The sequence below is a fragment of the Pipistrellus hanaki genome, assembly GCF_964339955.1.
Source record: "Pipistrellus hanaki genome assembly, chromosome: 3".
NCBI lineage: Eukaryota > Metazoa > Chordata > Mammalia > Chiroptera > Vespertilionidae > Pipistrellus > Pipistrellus hanaki.
In genome coordinates, this window is record NC_140505.1 from 23,355,233 (window position 1) to 23,368,478 (window position 13,246).

The 13,246-nt window shown below is 42.6% G+C and overlaps 1 protein-coding gene across 13 annotated transcripts in view; it reads right to left on the bottom strand.

The window, feature by feature from the left end:
- Positions 1-845: 845 nt before the first annotated feature.
- The window catches only part of SLC20A2 (solute carrier family 20 member 2), a 94,689-nt gene continuing 82,288 nt past the window's right edge, over positions 846-13,246 (bottom strand). For all 13 annotated transcript variants that reach the window (XM_084876497.1, XM_084876498.1, XM_084876505.1 and 10 more), the window contains 3 exons: positions 11,141-11,326; positions 9,963-10,047; positions 846-2,374 (listed from right to left, as the gene is read on the bottom strand). In XM_084876497.1, coding sequence (XP_084732623.1) covers positions 2,210-2,374; positions 9,963-10,047; positions 11,141-11,326 — 436 coding nt within the window. In that variant the 3' untranslated portion in view covers positions 846-2,209. The remainder of the gene's footprint in view (positions 2,375-9,962; positions 10,048-11,140; positions 11,327-13,246) is intronic.

A 13,246-nucleotide genomic window follows, 5' to 3' on the forward strand; every position in this document is an offset into this window, starting at 1 on the left:
TCACTCCCTGCCCTCACAGGGAGGCCCTCTCTGTCAGGTAACAGAGAGGCTGCCAAGGGGCAGTGGGCAAGCCTTCTCTCTGGACATTGCTGGTGACGTGGTTAAGTGCTTAGTCATTTGAAGACTCGGTGTGGGTGTGACCTTTATCCTACTTTGCATCCTGGGCCTCTGCCTCTGCCACTCTGGCTGCGTGCCAGGCTGAGATGGCAGCCCTTCCAATATGGCAGCTTGCAAAACTGCCACTGTGGCACTGTTGTGCTGTTATTGTGGTTGTTTTTTTTTTTTTTAATAAACTTAGAAAGAAATTAAACGTGGATTCTATGCTTTTATCTTAAGTGAAGAAATGAAAGGCCTAAAATGCCATTGACATTGGAAAGGGCACATTTCTTTGTGGAGATGGAGAAACTTCTAACACCCGGCCAGTTTGCTCCACCTCTGTTACCTTCCTGGCTCAGGAAGGAGTTTCCTTTTGATGCTCCAACTGGGTGTGTTTTTGTTTTGTTTTCTGGCTGCTTACGCCAAGAAGAAGGATGTGCGTGTTCCTGCTAGGACCACAGCCCTGAAATCTGGCCAACGTAGAGTGGCAAACTCATCAGATAGTGTATGACCGAAGGATCATGTCTGTGTGTGTTATCAGTGGGCTTCCTGGATGCTGAGCTGTGTGGGCCATTCTTTCCTTTTCCTAATCGTGTATTTTATGCACAAGCATGTAATAGTACTAGAATAAGGGAGAAAAGGTATTTGAAAAATAGAAGTAACCAAATTTTATAGCTTTTATTTTTTGTTGAAACTGTGGGCGAAAAAAACATTATATAGATATTTAGAAAGAAACTTCAGAGGCAAACTTGAGGGGCACTTTTTTATTATAAATTTAATATGGTTGATTAATGAAAAATCACAATGAAGTACCGAGAAAATGTCTGTCAATATAAAAATTTTAGCAGCATTTTCAGTTTCAGGCTCTAACATTAGTCATACTTCCTCCCGCTATCAAAAAATAATCCAATGGGATACATCAGCATCAAGATGTTCAGCTCAGTGAAGGCCTCAAGGAAATGCTCAGATCCAGTGTATTATCTGATAGCTCAGCCGCCCCTTTCCCAAATTTCTAGGATGTCAAAGTACTTGCCTCAAGGTTTGAGGCAAGAATGCCTTGCGGCTGCAGGGGAGAAAGGAGTGAAAATAAAACGACTTGATATGTAGTGCTCGAGCGCATGTCCTCTGTACATTCTCTCCACTGACAATGAGCGGCCATGGCAGGGCTGACCAATGCCTGCCCGTGGCAGCGGGGGGGGGGGGGGGGGGGGGGGGGGGGAAGGGAACCGGAAGTGGGACGTGTACACGGCGGGGGATGGTGCCTCAGCCCACACACTGCTCGGGGCAGGCCAGAGCCTGGCGGTACTGCTGCATCCCCGTTAACGGTGCGATTCACGAGGAGGGGAGACAAACAGTATGAAAATATAATACTGGCAAACTATTCCCCTGCTTCTTTGGTACTCTCCAAAAATTCTCTGATCAAAAAAGCTAGGAAGCGCACATCATTAAAAAATTACAGTTTTAAGTATTTACAGAAGCAATTATGATATATTACATAATCAATACACAGTATATGAACAAACTTCAGTGAAAGCACTTGGGAACTCCTGTTCCAGTATTATTCAATATCACTTCAACATACACACACCTCCCAAATCTGTATCATACATCCTGTATCTGTTATCTTACAGTATGTTAAATGGGAACAAAGGCATTTTCCAATCTACACTTTCCTTTTAAAAGGTTCTCATAATTTGCCACTGAAATCACTATGTACAAAAATTGGTTGAATATTGAATTCTAGGCAATTCACTCCCATTTTGGATATATTTGCAATAATGCTACCTATTCTATGTATACAATATATATGTAATATATAAGTAACCGCACCATGTTATGTCACCACGATACCAGTTTAATGCACATGATTATGTACAGTAGTTAAGTTAGCTCTGGAGGATGACTACCACCTAGGTGAACTGTGGTCGGAAGGAACCACCTGCAGGGCGTGGAGAAGCTGGCTGGGAGACAGCCCGTGCGTGGGCAGGACGCGCGTGTGTGTGCGTGTGTGTGTGTGTGTGTGTGTGTGTGTGTGTGAGAGAGATGTGGGCACACGCTTCCCACACGTCCCCATGCCAGACTCTCCCTCGTTGGCTGGCTGGAAGAAGACAAATCACACATACGGAAGGATCCCGTACACAAGGAGAGCCATGACAGCAGCACTGAACAGCCCGGCCACGGGCACAGTCACAAACCAGGCCACAAAGATGTTCCGGAAGAGGTGCCAGTCCACGGCCTTCCGGGAGCGGATCCAGCCCACAGCCACCACGGAGCCCACCTGAGAGCAGAAACGTTGAACGTTAGAGGCGGCCCACAAGCTCAAGCAGTGTAAACTGGCTAATCCCACATAAATTACAGGATAAAATTACCCATTTTTTCCCCTAACTTTCCTAAAAGCTTCTAAACGGGCTTAGATTTTAGGTATACTGTCTCTGCTTCTGTACCTTATAAACTATGAATGCCCCTGTTTTAAATACTCCCCATGTAGGCTACTGCTTACTACAGTATGCAAACCGGCTTTAATTACACAATGAAATGGCAATGATGTATCTTCCTTTTAGAAAAACACCACCACAACATGTTGGAGCTGGAGAAGACCTTTGAGAGGATGAGATCACACAGCCCCAGAGGGCGCAGGGGCGCCAGAGACCACAGGTCACGGCAGACTGAGGACTAGAAGTCAGGCCTCCGACATTAAACTGGTTTCCTCCATTATCTCAAACTGCCTTCAGTCCTTGCACGTTAGCTAATTTTAAAAAATAGAGCATAAATATTGGATCTAGTGTCAACAACGCATCACAGAGGCATGACAGAGATCCGTGGAAATTAGAGTATCAATACTGATTCAAATATTTTTCTAAATACTTGCAGTTCATTTTATGGTTTGCTGAAAGTCTAAAAAGGAAAAAGAAAAAAAAGACACTTCAAGTATCCTAAAAATTTTAAGAAGGTACATTCCTTTTACCATCTCACGCCTCCCTTAGGCTCTGGGGAAGCTCAGAGAGCTTAACGTGTTATGTGGCTCTTGAAGATATCCGTAAAACAGGCTTGTCTGCTGACCCTCCAATACTTCAGAATCAGCAGTGGCCAGGGAGATTCAAGTAGCGAAAATAAAATTTAACACTTTAAATTGTTTATGGAGGCCAACCAGAACGCCAAAAACGGTGTCATATTTAAAGGCAGTTACTTATGTGACATTTTGTTGGCTCAAGCCATCAAATCTACAAACACTATCTCCTGAGATTAAATTCTTGTTACTCATTGTCTCCCCAGAGCGTGTGTGTGCACCTCAACTGTCTGGATTACCTTCATAATAAGGACATAGTCACATTGCTATGCCCTCTTCCTTTCTTAGAACATATATATATATATATATATTTTTTTAAAATATATTTTATTGCAATTTTACGGAGAGGAAGGGAGAGACATAGTTAGAAACATCGATGAGAGAGTAACATCCATCAGCCGCCTCCTTCACACCCCCGACCGGGGATGTGCCCACAACCAAGGCACATGCCCTTTACCAGAATCGAACCTGGGACCCCTCAGTCCACAGGCCGATGCTCTATCCACTGAGCCAAACTGGTTTCGGCAGAACATATTTTTTTAAACATAAAGGTAATAAAATAATTTTAGACCAAGTTTATATAATGAGGGATGTACAATTAATGAGAACCCAACTACTGTTATATTTATATATTCTTTTCTAGTATTTTTATAAATGTACCTTTATGAGTAAATAACAGGATAGGCTACCAATTTTCTTTAAAAAATTAACATTATATTCTAAGCATTTTCCCCTTGTACTCACAGCCTTTATGATTATCATGTGAAATGGTACATACTTTAGGTGGATGTACCTTAATTTATTACCCATTTCCAATTTGCTTCCAATTTTTCCATGAGTAACCTATTAACTCATGTAGCTTATGTTTAGGCTTTAAAAAATAATATTGCCTGAAATGGATTCTTCACTAAAGGGGATATTTATAAAACACCTTGAAATAATCTGAAACTTAGAGAAAAACTGCAAGAACTCCCACACACTTTACCAAAATCCACCAATGTTTAACTTTTGCCATAATTTACAAAGAACCATTTTCATACCATTAAAATATCCTGCTCCTTATCAACTTCCCTCTTCTCTTCTGCTAGAGATTTAGCAATCTGATCTTTAATATGTTGGTTGCAAAACGGTGATTTACCAAGGCATGCCCGTGCACCCAATGGAATGCTGCTTTGAGGAAGATCTTTGTCTCCCACTACATGCTAGGACCTCAGTACCTGCTGCCCAAGTGTTATAACAGATGTGAATTACTAGGTCGTCCATAACCTGTGAACTTCACACACCACAACAATCCTGTAAATTGTTCATTTTTGCTAATCAACAAAAAAGTGTACAACTGTTGCTATAATTTGTATATCTTTGATTATGACTAAAGCTGAACTTTATCCAATTTTACTCCCTCTAGTCTTGACATGTAAAAATTGTCTCTTCGTGTATTTTGCCTTTACATAATGGAATCTGGATGTAAATATGACCCTTATTTATATGTGAAAATATTAATGCAAATATTTTCCCAACTCAAGTTTTCCCTTTTAAGTTTCTAATTTTATGCAGTAACAAGACAAGCAATAACAAGTGCTGGAGAGTTGTGGAGAAAAGGGAACCCTCATTTTCTGCTGGTGGGAACGTAGACTGGGTAAGCAGACTGGCAATTACTCAAGAAATTTAGAGCTACCATATGACCCAGCAATCCCTCTTCTGGGTATCTACCCCAAAACTGGAACATGTGTATACGCAAATATATGCACCCCTATGTTCATTGCAGCATTATTCTCGGAGGCCAAGACATGGAAACAACCAGTGTCTTGTGATAGAGGACTGGATAAAGAAGATATGGTGCATGTACACAATGGAGTACTACTCAGCCATTAAAGGATGAAATAGCGCCATTTGCAATGACATGGATGGACCTGGAGAATATTATGCTAAGTGAAATCAGTCAGAAAAAGCTAAGAACCATATGATTTAACACATCTGTGGGATATAAAACCGAAACTCATGAACACAGCAGTGTGGTGGTTGCCAGAGGGAATGGGAGGGGGGACACAAATACATGGTGACGGGGGAAGGTCTGACTTTGGGTGGTGGGCACACAGTGCAATATACAGATCTTGTAACACAGAAACCCACACCTGAAACCTATGTGATCATATTAATCAATGTCACCCCAATACATTTAATAAGATTAGAAAAAAAGAAAAATGTTAAATTCTTCAACCATGAAAAAAAATAATTTCATGCAATAAAATATGCTGTTTTTCTCCATAATTTATCCTCAGCTTGAATATTTGATACATATTTAATTATTTTATTCTAAATTCTCTAAAACAAAGCCACATTTCATTCTACATTTTAAAATATTTAAAAATATTATTTAAGCCATCAGATATGTTTATATATTTTGAGAGTTGTGGGTCTAATTTTGTTTTTCTAGATTGATAGCCAGCTGTCTAACATCCCTTATTGGTTAAATTTTCTCTTTCTCAAACTATATGCTCATATATAACAGGCTCTCTCTCTCACCTATCGACTGTTTTTAGATAAGTATGTAAGTATTTTATTATTGTGGTAAAATATACATAACATAAAATTTATCATTTTAACCACTTAAAAATATATATGTTTTTATTGTTTTAAGAGAGGAAGGGAGAGTGAGAGAGATAGAAACATCAATGATGAGAGATAATCATAGATAATCACAGATTGGCTGCCTCCTGCGCACCCCTTCCTGGGGATTGAGCCCGCAACCCGGGCATGTGCTCTGACTGGGAATCAAACCATGACCTCCTGGTTAACTGGTCCATGCTCAACCACTCAGCCACACCAGTTGGGCTATTTCTAGCCATTTTTAAGTGTACAATTTAGTGGCATAAAGTATATTCACATTGTTTTGCAAGCATTATTAGCATTCACCTCCAGAACTTTTCATCATTCCAAACTCTATCCCCATTAACACAATTGCCCCTCACTTCCAGCTACTTTTAACTCTTATTTCTTTATAATAAACTTTCTACCTGGCAAAGTAAATAAACATTACGCTTATCACTTTTCTTTTTAGATAATTTTATGTTCTTGCTAATATAACCTACCAAATGAACTTTAGGTTCCCTTTGTGAAGTTGTAACAAAATTCGGTTGGGGTTTTATTTGAGAACTGACATCTTTTCAAAATCTGGTTTCCCCATCTATAACAAAGCATATCTCCTACACAGGTGTTCTTTCCCTGTCCTAGTTTCCCTCTGAGGAAGCCGAGGGTGTTCCCAGCTTACGCCATCACCAGGCACCAACAGCAATAGATTATTGAGAAGTGGGGGGACCGGGGAGCAAGACTCAGTAAATTAGATTAGAATTTAAAATCAGCAGTGTTTCCTGTAAGCTTTCCAAATCCAACGCTAGTTGAGTAATCATCAATAGAAATGAACAATGTGGGTAATTCACACAAAAAGGGAAATCCCAAACCACCCCAATATGGAATTAAAACATTCGGATCACACCACTCTGAATTCCTACAAAAGTGCCCACAAAGGACTATCTGCATTAAATACTGGGGCACTTAGAAGAAACATGAATAAATAAAATCTACCCAGGTAAATTTAAAAAGCTCATTTTACACAATCGTTTCCCTATTTTTTCCTGCCGACTTCCCCACTTTTTAATGGAGGTGGCTCTAAGCAAGAAACCTAACAGGCAGATGGGAGAGGAAGCAGAGAGCTGGACAAATCAAACACAAGGTCTGATCATTCACGGAAATCTGATGGGATTGTTATGGTTTCATGTGGAAGTCAACATCCTCTGAATATTTCCAGATTCACAGCTTCACTCACAAAGGGCCTCATTCTTAATGCCATCCCACATTTGCCATTTGGGGACTTGCGAGCAGAAAAGAAAATGTGGTGAAACCGAGTAAGTGTTACGGGGCTGGCAACCTTGAACTCTCCTCCCTATGTGGACAGCACGGAGCATCTGTCCACACCCCTGAGGGTCCCGAGAGCCAGGACTCTGCCTTCAGCTCCTGCAGTACCTGAGCTGGGCTTTGTCCACAGTCCATGATCAGTGCCTGGACAAACGGACTAGAATCCAGTTGAGCTCTGTCTGCCTCACTGTGGTCCCATGTTAAGGAGACTTGTTTTAAGTGCCAACAAGCTATTCTAACACTAGCCAACAGCTCTCAGGAACAACACCTCGCATGTGGTTGTACAGCTATTCATTCACACCCACATTTGTTCACGAAGGTCCTGCACAAACTGGGTAACTCCCTTAGTAGCACTGCCTTACTGTAGTATAGATATAAATATTGAGGAAATGACATTTAAGAATATAGTTTTTATAGGCATTGTATACTTTTCATCTAATTCACATATGTATTAAAGAATTTAGTGTTAAATTAGCAAAAGTAGTAGTCTCACTACATGTACATCAGCATAGGTTAGCTTACAGACCGAGTTCGGTAAGTAACACCTACAACCTAGAAAAAGCAAACTTGTGTTGTTTTCCAGAGATCTTTCAACTGGTGTGAAAGCAGTTGGCCTTCACTAGGCTTGCTCAAGCGCAGGGTTAATCATTAAAAAGACAGCGTAATGTTTATTTCCAAGCAGCCCCAAGGACTATTTATGCCTACGGAGAAGTTCAAACCTGACTTCCTTGGGAAGGAATATATTTAGTAACATCACTTCCTCTAGGCTCCCACACACAGTGAGCTGAAACGGAGGTGGAGTGAGGGGAAGATGATCCCTTTTCGTTCCAAACAGTATTGTCATATTTCAGTGAACATGTGCTCTTTGTAATCTTTAAATAACTGAAATCAGAAAAATAATGCTAGGAGAACGGCGGGTGGTCACCTACCACCTTCCTTTTCCTGCCTTCCTCTTTGGACTTGAAAGGCTAGGGCAGCATATGGAGGGCAGGCTCTGGGCCACAATGCTCAGGCCGGACCTCAAGGGCAACTTGCTAATTCTGTCACCCTACTGGACAGTGAGTTAACGTTTCTATGTGTCAGTGTCCTCATTGGTAAAACAGGGCACTGCCCTCAAAGGTGTGCGGGAAGATGAAACTTAAAACAGTGCCCAGCAGAGAGCACTTGCCCCACACACTTTAGTCATGGTTGGTTACCATGATTCTGATTACGATGATTATGCTTAGGAGGTCCGGAGCATGAGGTGAAGTTCTGCATGGTTCTATCACGTTAAATATATAATATGAGGAAAGTGACTTACCTCTGGAAACCTCAGTGTTCTTAGATGTAAACTAGAGGCCCGGTACACGAGTGAGATCCGGATGGGGGGGAAGGGGCCGCGGGCAGATGGCCAGCTGGCCCCGCCCCCCGGACAAGGGGACAATATGCATATGAGACTTTTATTACATAGGATTGGGAACACCAGTGCCAATTTCAAATGATGGCTGTGGGGATTAAATGATGTATTTTGCACATAGTATAGAGCACTAAGCACAGTCCCTGACACTCGATATATGCTCAGTAAGTAGAAATAACTTTTACAATGAAAATGTGTGGAAATTGAAGTTATTTTTGTAGCAAAAGAAGAAGGAACAGCCTGACAGGGTTGGCTCAGTGGATAGAGAGCATCAGCCTGCGGACTGAAGGGTCTCAGGTTCGATTCCGGTCAAGGGCATGTACCTTGGTTGTGGGTACATCCCCGGTGGGGAGTGTGCAGGAGGCAGCTGATATTTCTCTCTCATCAATGTTTCTGACTCTCTATCCCTCTCCCTTCCTCTCTGTAAAAAATCAATATATTAAAAAAAGGAGGAGGAATAAGAAAACAACCCTCTCCCATAAGGCTGCCCTTCCATGAGGTATCCCACTCAGAAGATTCCCATAAAAGCTGCCTGGCCCTAACAGTCAAATCACTAAGTCATTTGCATTTGTTTATAAACACAGTGGCTTGTGTATAAATGTAGAAGTCCAGGGTCATTTCCTGGTGCCTAGAACAGTACCACACACCCAGCAGGTATGAAAGAGTTTTTCTTGAACGATGCAAGCAAATGAACCTAGGAAAAATCTGGAGGTGACTTTGCTTTGTTGAAGTTGGGGAGGACTTTTGTCAACAGGAGGCCCATTGAAGATGTTTGGGAATTTTCCGGACCTGGGTTATCAGACCTGGGTTCTAGTCCTGGCTGCACCCGAGTGACCTTGAATAACTCCCTGAAACCCAGGGAGCCCTTCTCCTCTTCGTTAGTCCTTACAGCTCCAACATTCCCGTCCTAACACAAGGGATCCCCTCCTGCACAGCCCTGAGTTTTACACGTTGGCTGTGAGCAATGGTGAGCATCACCCTTCCTCTGGAATTTCTCTAAGGCAATCCAGTCACTTTGACCACCAGGTAAGGAAAAAGAACTGAAACAACTGTGTCTTACAGGTCCATTGAGATGATTTCTGCTTATCTCTAGTTCCACTGTCCACTCCCAGTCCCCTGCAATGGGCTGGCACTGAGTGGCATGCCCCCATTTGAGCCTAGGAATATGGTTAGCGCACACATGACTTCAATGCAAAATCACTGTGGAGACAATGAGAGAGACAGGACACATGGAAAGTGTGAAGCACACGTTGGGGAGGGAAGGCTCTTGCCAGGCATGCGTTGAAAAGGCGAAGTGCACACTGCAAAGCGGGAAAGGTCGAGAGGGATAGTCTGAGGAGAGCAATCGCCCCACATCCAACATGCACACCCGGCAAGCCTGCAGATGACTGTCCACAAACAGCAGCATACACAGCGTCACCAGCTTTTCTCCGACTCCCTGGGTGACTGGGCCATCCCAACAGCCGGAAGGAGGCGCTGGCGGGGGCCTACCTTGCAGTGAGTGGTGCTGACAGGAAGCCCCACGTTGGAGGCGATCACCACTGTGAACGCGGAGGCCAGTTCAATGGTGAAGCCGCTGTGGGAGGGAGACAGGAGACGAGTCACAGGCGCCCTTTGTGTGGGCCTCACGGACACCCAGGGGCGCCAAAGTCTCACCAGGACATCCTTTGAATTGACTGCCGACTCCTGACTGGGCCAGATGGCATCAATAGAACTAGAAACTGCTGTATAATGGCAGCGATTCACACTGAGGCTCTGCTCACACTGTTTACAGCCCCGAATAGCCTTGCTTTTCTGCTAGGTTTTCAAAACCCACACTGTAGTAACTGGGTCAGAAATTCCTGCTGTGTAGAGAATGGTCACTTGCTCATTAATAAAGTGGCGAACGGAAAACTGTGCTCTCGTTTAAAAAATGTGTAATTATTTACCAAAAAAGGTGTATTTTTTCTCAGATGACTAATTTTTCTTGAAGTCAACATTATAGAAGAATCACTAAAACTAATTTCAAGAAGGAAACGATTTCTTACAATAGGTAATTCCAAGTTTTAGCTGTATCCTTCTAAAGTTCCCTAATCTAGCTAAAGATGAGTGAAAAGGACAGCAGGAAGGACTAACAGAGAAAACCATGAATCTGGGACCCCCCCTCTGAGGGCACAGGCTGCGAGGGGGAGGAAGCACAAAGTGACCTCAGCAGGAGGGTGGCAGGTGAGAGCTGCTTCGTCCACCAGGTGGAGCTGGTGAGGCAGAGACTTTGGGGGAAAGGCAGGCCCTGGGCCATGAGGGTGGTTTGCATCCCGGCCTCCCCACTTGCTTTCCAGAAGCTCACGCTGGGTGAGACCACCAGTGGGAGAAAATGGGGGCTCCTGGGTGGGTTCTGTTATCTTCCCTCCTGCTCTGCTTCAGCCTCTCCTTCCTTCTGTCTTCCCACCCTCTCGTTTTCTCTCCCTCATCTCAGTGCCACGGGGATGGGGGCCCAAGAGTGCATGAGGGAGGGTGTTAATAAGAAGCCAGCAAAGGTGGGGTTTGCTTACCCTCCGCCCCTGCTCACTGTGACCCCCAGCAGACTGGCTGAGCTGAGGGGCTCAGGGCATAAAAGCAGCACAAGAGGATGTCAACTCTGCCTGGCCTCAAAGCAGCAGCCCTGCGGCTCCAGCCTGCACCGGGCTTACCTGGATGGCGTGATGGGAGTGAGGTCTTTGCCCATGGTCTGGATCACTCTTCTTCCCCAGACCCAGAGCCCCGTACAAATCCCAACGCCTCCATAAAACAGCAGCCAGATGGGAGTAGGTGCTTCCTGTAGGACTCCACCTTGTTCATAAATCAGCCACAAAGCCACCAGAGGACCAATGGCATTGCTGGGAAAGAGAAGAGGTAGATGAGTTAAACAAACATTGTATGGACAAATGACACGGTACACAACATGCAGGGACTTCTCAGTCTTGGGGATAGCCCTGCTTACTGTATTTATGGCTTGCCTATGTATAATCCAGTGATGATCAAAGCGATATATCCAATTTTTTTTTGTTGTGGTAAAAATATAACAGAAAATTTGCCATTTTAGCAATTTTTAAGTGTACAGTTCAGTAGCATCAAATATATTCACATTGTTGTGAAACATCTTCAGAACTTTTGCATCCTGCAAACCTAAAACTGGAGTCATTAAACAATAACTATTTTGCTCTTTGCTCTCAGTCCCTGGTAACCGCCATTTTACTTTGTTCCTATGAATTGGACTACTCTAGGTACCTATGAAAGTGGAATTATACAGTATCTGTCTTTTGAGACTGACTTATTTTATGTAGCGGCATAATGCCCTCAAGATTCATCCACACAGTAGCAAGAGTTAGAATGTCCTTCCTTCCTAAGGCCTCATACTGTACTGCATGCATATGCCACATCTTCTTTATCCACTCAGCTGTTGGCGGACATTTGTGTTGCTTCCATCTCTTGGCTTCTGTGAATAATGTTGCAATGAACATGGGTGTACAATATCCCTTTGTGACTCTGCTTTCATTTCTTTTGATTAAACCACCAGAGCAGGATTGCTAGATCATAAGGTAGTTCTATTTTTAATTTTTTCCAGACTGTTTTCCATAGTGGTTGCGCCATTTTACATTCCACTAACTGCATAAGAGTTCCGGTTCCTCCACAAATATCGATGTGTTTTTCTTTTCATTTAGTTTAAAATATTTAAAAATTTATCTTGATGTTTTTTCTTTGAGCCATGTGTTAATTAATCGTGTTTTATATAATCTTTACATATTTGGAGACTTTCCAGTTATCTTTCTGATTTCTAGCTTAATTTCATTGTGGTCTGAGAGCAGGCATTTATTAGTTCTATGCTTTTAAATGTACAAGGTTTTTAATGGTCCAGAATATGGCCTATTTGTTGAATGCTTCATGTGAGCTTGCAAAGAATGTGAATTCACCTGTGAAAGTCGACAGATATAAATGATATAGAGTTGACTAATGGTATTGTTGAGCTTAACTATGTCTTTACTGATTTTCTACCTCCTGAATCTGTTCATGTCCGCTCTGTCTGAAATTAATGTTAAGTTAGCTACTTATGCTTTCTTAGTGCTAGCATGGTATATTTTCCTCCTTCCATTTACTTTTATCCTGTATGTGTCTTTATATTTAAAGTGTGTTTCTTATAGACAAAATATAGTTGGGTCTTGTTTTTTGACATAGTCTGACAATCTGTGTCTTTTAACTGGTGCATGAAGACGAATAACGTTGACTGATTTTGACATAGCTGGATTAATATCTATCATGAATCTGTTACTCTTTTCTATTTGTTATACTTTATTTTTGTTCTATTTTGTCTTAAGTGAGCATTTTATATGATTCTATTTTCTCTCCTTTGCTCGTGTACTGATTATACTTCTTTTTTTTAACTGTTTCTATCACTAGGTTGGTCCCCTTGGAGTCTTTAACTCTCAGCCTTGTCTCCACTGAGCCTCTAGGGTTCATCATTACAGTTCACTTTTCCCACTGGGCACTGGTTCCCACAGCAGCTTCCACTCACAACTCCGTGTATTTGACTGTAGCCGCAATCTTGGGGCAGTGGTTTGCCCTGTGTCCTCTTCTCTCTTCCAGATCGAAAAAGAGCTGTAGATTTTGTAGTCTGTTCAGTTTTTCACTTGTTTTTAGGATAGTATGCAACTTCCAAGTTCCTTACATGTGGAGCTACACACAGGCTCCTAACAGCTTCTGTAGCTCCAGGCTCCTCCTCCCATCCCAGTCTAGACTCTGTAGACAGAGTGTGTGCAGCA